The 6475-nt window shown below is 32.2% G+C and overlaps 1 protein-coding gene across 1 annotated transcript in view; it reads left to right on the top strand.

The window, feature by feature from the left end:
- The first annotated feature begins 253 nt into the window (after window positions 1-253).
- LOC134700233 (uncharacterized) overlaps window positions 254-6475 on the top strand; it is a 43139-nt gene continuing 36917 nt past the window's right edge. The window contains exon 1 of the mRNA XM_063561593.1: window positions 254-414. Within this exon, the coding sequence (XP_063417663.1) occupies window positions 375-414 (40 nt within the window). The 5' untranslated portion in view covers window positions 254-374. The remainder of the gene's footprint in view (window positions 415-6475) is intronic.

Raw genomic sequence — 6475 nt, 5'->3', positions numbered from 1 at the left:
TGTGCGAATATGTAGTACCGTTAGAACCGCCGTTTTTACAATTCTCACAGCGTCATTATCGGAACACGCCTGGTAATGAGATGATGAGAGATTAAAGTAGATGTTTGTTTCTATCAAACTACGATTATCTCGTTAGTGAAAGGTAGTGTTATCTGTCAATTATCCAGACAGGTAAATAAACAGGTATAGGGATGAAGAATACCAAGTGAAACAAGAATTAATAACAATCCTCGCGGAAGTTTGTCAGAAAGATAACGCACTCTCGAAAAAGCAGTCCACCAACCTATTAATCGAATTTCTTGTCATTTTGTAATAATTATGACGTCTTAATAAGAGAAAGATGTGATTTTTTTTTTTTGTAATTATAGTTTTGTATGTGTGTGACATTAAGAGAAGGATTTAACATCAGTATTGGTAAGTATTTTTCAAGCTGTAAAATTGAATAACATATATATTAAAACATTCACACAATTGTTTTTTAAGTCTTAACAAAAATAGTTTTAAAAAATTAAGAGCGAGTCAACTTCAAGTATTCTTCTTGTATGTTGATAGCGGTGCATTACGTTTGCGCGCATTACCATTACATTTGCACGCAAAAATCATTACGCTGGAGCGCAGTTTTTATTACATTTGTCGTAATTGTTAATAGTCTCGGTATGTTTTTTGGAAATTGTTTCAGATCGATATTTTTGGTTTATTCAAATTATAGTGTTTCTGGATATTTTCGGGTGACGAAATCTCAATATTGGTGTACGAGAGTAAAGAACTTTGTTTATTTTTTAAATTTAACATTTATTATTTCCATGATTTTAGAACCAATAGATATTAGTTTTTGGGACCCTGTATACTTTGCCCCGTGATGAAGACCGTACTTTGACAAATAACAGTTTACTTTTTATTTATTGTGACTTGGATAGAGAGTTGTCTCATCGGCACATCTTCTTATATCTTTTTGCATATCCATGGTATGTATTTGTGTAGACTAAGTATTTTACAAGGAAACTCAAAAAGATAAGTTAAATGCAATATATCCGCATTGCACTATTAATGATTATACTATTAATGCACTAAAAAGGTAAACATATAAGTTCGCTACATATCCGTTTTTAAAAGATCCAGAGTAACCAATACACATTTATTTCAAAGTCAGTACTTGAACATATAAGATAATGAGAAATTAACACTGCCATCTACAAGAAATAAGTCGGCATCTGAAGATTGTATAAAAATAATTCAATTGTTAGAACTATGAATATGTATCACTTGAACGATTACCTCGATATTCTGAACAGTTTACTTATTTTTGTGTGGAATTCATAAAACTTTTTATCATTTAAATTATTAGGTTTACGATTTTCTTTTATTCTACTATTTCAAAAAGAATACAACTTAATAGCCCTTCGCATCTCCATATATCGAATATGCAGCTCATTTAATACAGTGGTGGATTCAGGATTTTGAAAAGGGGGCGTAATTCCTGACTTACCATATTTAACCGAGCGGAACGATGTAAATCAATTTTTAAGCTAAAAAATTATATATGTATCGTATAAATTTTATTTATTTTTTCGAACTAAGGACAGCATACGCCAACTTCGCCCCTGGATGTATCATTGGCTCTTTTTGGATAAGCTTACTTGTAATACAAAATGCGGAAGTATCATTCTAACCACCAGACTTTTAACTCATTGCACGGATTTACATTTATGTCATTTTTTTTTAAGTTACAGGGAAATGTGCGCTTTTGACTAACTAAGTAAAAAGTAGCTTAACAAGAAACGACTTTGAAAGAGAATAGAGCAAACATTCCTTTTAATAAAGTTAAAAATCAGTCCCTATATAGAAGTCTCATATTGCCCAATTAAGGCATTCCAGAAGATAAATATGTGTTATTTCCATATAATTACATCATAATTACATCACTTAGAAGTTTCATTCGAAACTGTAGTTTTTAAAGGAAAAGTCGTCTATACAGCTATATTTAATTTCTGTTAAAATGCATCATCTTTGACTGCAGACATTTACCGTGACGACGTTACAAACGTAATAAAATAGAGAATGGAAATGGGAATGTGTCAAAGAGACAACAACCCGACCATAGAAAAAACAACAGCAGAAGGTCACCAACAGGTCTTCAATGTAGCGAGAAATTCCCGCACCCGGAGGCATCCTTCAGCTGGCCCCTAAACAGATATGTACGTCTAGTTTAGTGATAATGAGCGCCATACTAATTTCCAAATTGTACACAAGAAACTGAAATTAAAATAATACAAGACTAACAAAGGCAAGAGGGTCTTGACTTGGGACAGGCGCAAAAATGCGGCGGGGTTAAACATGTCTATGCATACAAAAGGCTCGAATCTTGGATCAACTAGAACATGCACTACAAATATTGTGAAACATAAAAATGAACTTTCATAAGTATGTAAAAGCGTTAAACGTGTGCAAAGTGCAAAGTTTAAAACAAAGCGATTTACTGCTTTTCGGTTAACATGTTTAAACACAATAAAACTTCACAATTAAAAACATTCATTTCTTCGTTAAATTGCATTTATGCCTGCCCATGCGCTCTGTTACAACCTTAATAAAATACATAGATATTGCTGTAATTTCTTATATAATTCATATTTCCTTGTTGCTGCATAACACAAATATTTTTGAAACATACATAATTCATAAAAATCTGGATTTTTACTCTCTGACTACCATTGCGAGGCAATTCACATTTACGTTTTGTGTCTTAACGAAAATCAACATGATTGAATACATGTACACGTGCTTTCCGTGAAACACCACAATAATGCATAGCGGGTGTGTGTTTAGAAGAAGGGGGGGGGGGGGGGGGGTGGAATTAGCTCATACCAGCAGCATACATAATAATGTTACTATAATAATTAAAATCATCCGTCTTTTAATAAAAACGTTGATGGCGTGCACATTTGTTGTATGCAGCGCATAATACACTTCTGTCAATGCTTTTACGCCAATAAAATAACAAAAAGACGCATTTTTAAATGCTTAAACGATAGTGAGAATGGTTCTATGAATTGTGTTTGGTTTAGATAGAGTTTCGGACGCAAAATGTTTTTCCATGATAAAGCAAAGCAAAATTCGTCCTTTAAATGATTCAAATTAAATACAAAATGTCGCTGCATTGAATACCAATTAGTGGCCTTAAGTTGTTGTCTGCTCTATAGTCTCTTTCTGACACATTTCACATTTCCAATTTTACGATATCATTATATGGTTAAGTTCACAAGAAAGTTTCAATAATTTACCACTGTGACAATAGTATTACAAAAAAGAAGCCCTTCAATTTGAAAAAAAAATATAAAACAATCACTTAGTACACGTTCCTACCACGAATGAAAAAAGGACCAAAACAAACACTCGTATATTTTAAAGACATTAAAGCTTCTACACCGCACTGCCTCAAATACCCCCCCCCCCCCACCCCCCCCCCCCCACCCCCCACCAACAAAAAAAACTCATACAAAGCACGTTTATTTATCATTATAGTTTGAGTGTATTAAACCCTCAAACAGGCCAAATCTTATTGTCATCGTTGTCTGGTTGACTTAAAAACTTCGTTTTATAAAGTTAGCAGACATAATATGTCATCAACCAAAAACTGAAGCAACTGTGAGTAAGGTACGCACGGTTGCTGTTAATCCTTCAGCAGCGAAACTTGAAATTTTAATGTTACCAGCTCATCGTATGCATCAGATCGGGACAACTTTTTGTACACCAGACCAGGTGATCGTATTATTTACAAAAGACTCATCAATGACGCTCGAAACAAAAATATCAGACATACTATATAACATTCAAAGATAAAGAGCATAGAGTGCACACAATTTCGAATGTTTTAACAAAGACGACAGTTGTATGTACATGTACGAGAAAAGTAAGAAAAACATTTAAACATCAACAAATATCTTCTTTGTTCATTTCAATCAGTGATTGACATATGAGCGGACATCATTTTGTCTTCTAAATAATGATCCTTTTTATGTTGGGAAGATACCTCAGACAAAACATTTAACTAATGATATTGTTTATGGTGTGTCATAACCACAAACACATTACGGGGCGCATTAATGTCGGATTGTGTCAATTTGCACAGACATATTTGATTACTCCGCCGACACAAACAAGTCCATCATGAACTCATCATATACTTTTAACTTATTCAGTTTGTGAAGATCTGTACTTTGTCTTATTTTGCATTTGATTTTTTCATTTGATTATTCATTTAAATAGAAGACCATTGAGGATTATTAATTGCTTTGCACTTATAATTGAATATTTAAAGATCGCCGTGTTGATGTTGTTGCGGTTTTGAAATTTAAAGTTTTAACACGCAGCTGTTAGATTGCTAACGAGTGATGTGTAAATATGCACGCATTAAAGACACAATTACATTTTGCTTTATTTTGTTTTTAGCTTGAAACGATTGAGTATTTTATAATTAGGATATATATATATAAAATTATGTTTTTATTATATTTTCCATTAGAAAACTGCTTTGACAATATAGCAACGTAATTAGTTTTTGGACCTTTTAAAGTACACGCAGTATCACGTCAACTGTTTATTCCCTATTTAATATAATTTTAGTTTCAACGAAGGACAAAATAAATTTAAAGCAAGCAAATGAAAAAAAAAAATACATAAACTAAATACGTCTAAGTCTGCTACAAAGCAATGATTACGAATTTGACACCGTTAACATAATCGACAGTTTAAAGCATCGAACAGTTAATAAAGTTTGACTTACCATACCATTAATTTATAATATTATTTAATTATAATTTAATTTTGGATGTAACGCGTCTTCTGGTTGTCTGTCGTTATTTTGTTATCAGCCCATAGACATAATTTAGTCATATGACCGTGACGTCATCAACGTTTTTTCATAGTTTTCTACGGTTTAAAATGGAATTTAGAATTAAATTATAAGTCAGTACTGTTATATTTTTTCTATCTATTAGAAAAAACATAAAAAAAAGTGTGGTGCACATTGTTAAATAAACCGCTACGCGCGTTATTCAGTGTTCACCAATTTTTTTATATTATTTCTTCATAGACAGAAAAAATATTACAGTCATTTCTTGAATAAAACATACATGCATGTAACATATGAAAGCGATTTATCTGGAATATTGGTTAACTTTCATTGATAGTTATTTTCGTATATGCAATGAAATATTATGTGATTTTTTGTTTCTATAACACTTGACAGGTTAAAACTTTACTCATGCCACGTATTTCTATATTTGAAACAAAGATAAATTTAGCACCATTTTTTTGAAAAGTGCAAATTTAACAAGATATAAATGACAATAAAGACCATAAAAAAAATGTGGTTTGCCAAATTTGATTCATATGTAAGAGAGAAAAAAATGCATAAAAGGAAGAGACGTATAAATACGTCAAACCAACGCAAATAACTAATGCATACGATATAAAGAGGCCAATTATAGACTTCAATGGTGTCTATACAGGTTGACAAGATCTAAATCGCCCCGATTCTTTACGATGTGAATATAATTATTCGCCTATAACATGCATAGATAGAGAACATACAGTCAATTTGAAACCACGCGTATTTGTGCCTGTCCCCAGTCAGGCATTTGTTAGTCTTGTATGTGTTTTCAACTTTATTTCATTGATATGTTTTGGAGTTTAGTATGACGAACATTTTCACTGAACTAGTACATTTTTTTATTAAAGGGCCATCGTTAGCACACATCCGGGTTAGTGATTTTCTCTCGCTGTGTTGAAGACACATTTGTGTCTGTCGGCTGTTGTCTGCTGTACAAAGCTTTTACTTTTTTGATAATAGGTACATGTATATATGAAAAAGGCCAATGTTTCAAAATGTTACTAATAGATATAGGAAGATGTGGTGTGAGTGCCAATGAGACAACTCTCCATCCAAATAGCAATTTAAAACGTAAACCATTATAGGTTAAAGTACGGCCTGCTTATTTCACACGTACATTTAATTCGAATCGAATTCGCTAATCGCGTTCCCACACTCTTCATTTTGAATTCGAATTGATTCAAATTGGCTAATTCGCAATAACCAATTCGCATTAGAAATCCGTTTTTGTTGATACGAATTAAAGGTTAAAGTCGTTCGGACAGTAAAGCCAATTTGACGCACACTGCAATTCTAATTAGAATCTTCGTTTGGATGTATAACGTTTTGAATGCGAATTAAACAAATTCGAATTAGTTAATGCGAATCGAATTCGAATTACGTATGAACGCATCATTAAGTTGAAATACAATTTTTTTTTAATACTAATAGACAAACAATTAGAACCTAAACATTTAAAAAAAAAAAGAAAGAACAGCGAATGTTATTGCAAAAGAAATATAGGACAGCTGACATAAATGAAAACATACCTTACTAATTGCACTTATTAGACAAAAACTATGTTCCTATACCGCAAATGCAATTTAT

This window comes from Mytilus trossulus, unplaced genomic scaffold, assembly GCF_036588685.1.
Source record: "Mytilus trossulus isolate FHL-02 unplaced genomic scaffold, PNRI_Mtr1.1.1.hap1 h1tg000128l__unscaffolded, whole genome shotgun sequence".
NCBI classification, from domain to species: Eukaryota; Metazoa; Mollusca; class Bivalvia; order Mytilida; family Mytilidae; genus Mytilus; species Mytilus trossulus.
This window is presented reverse-complemented; position numbering and strand designations above follow the sequence as displayed.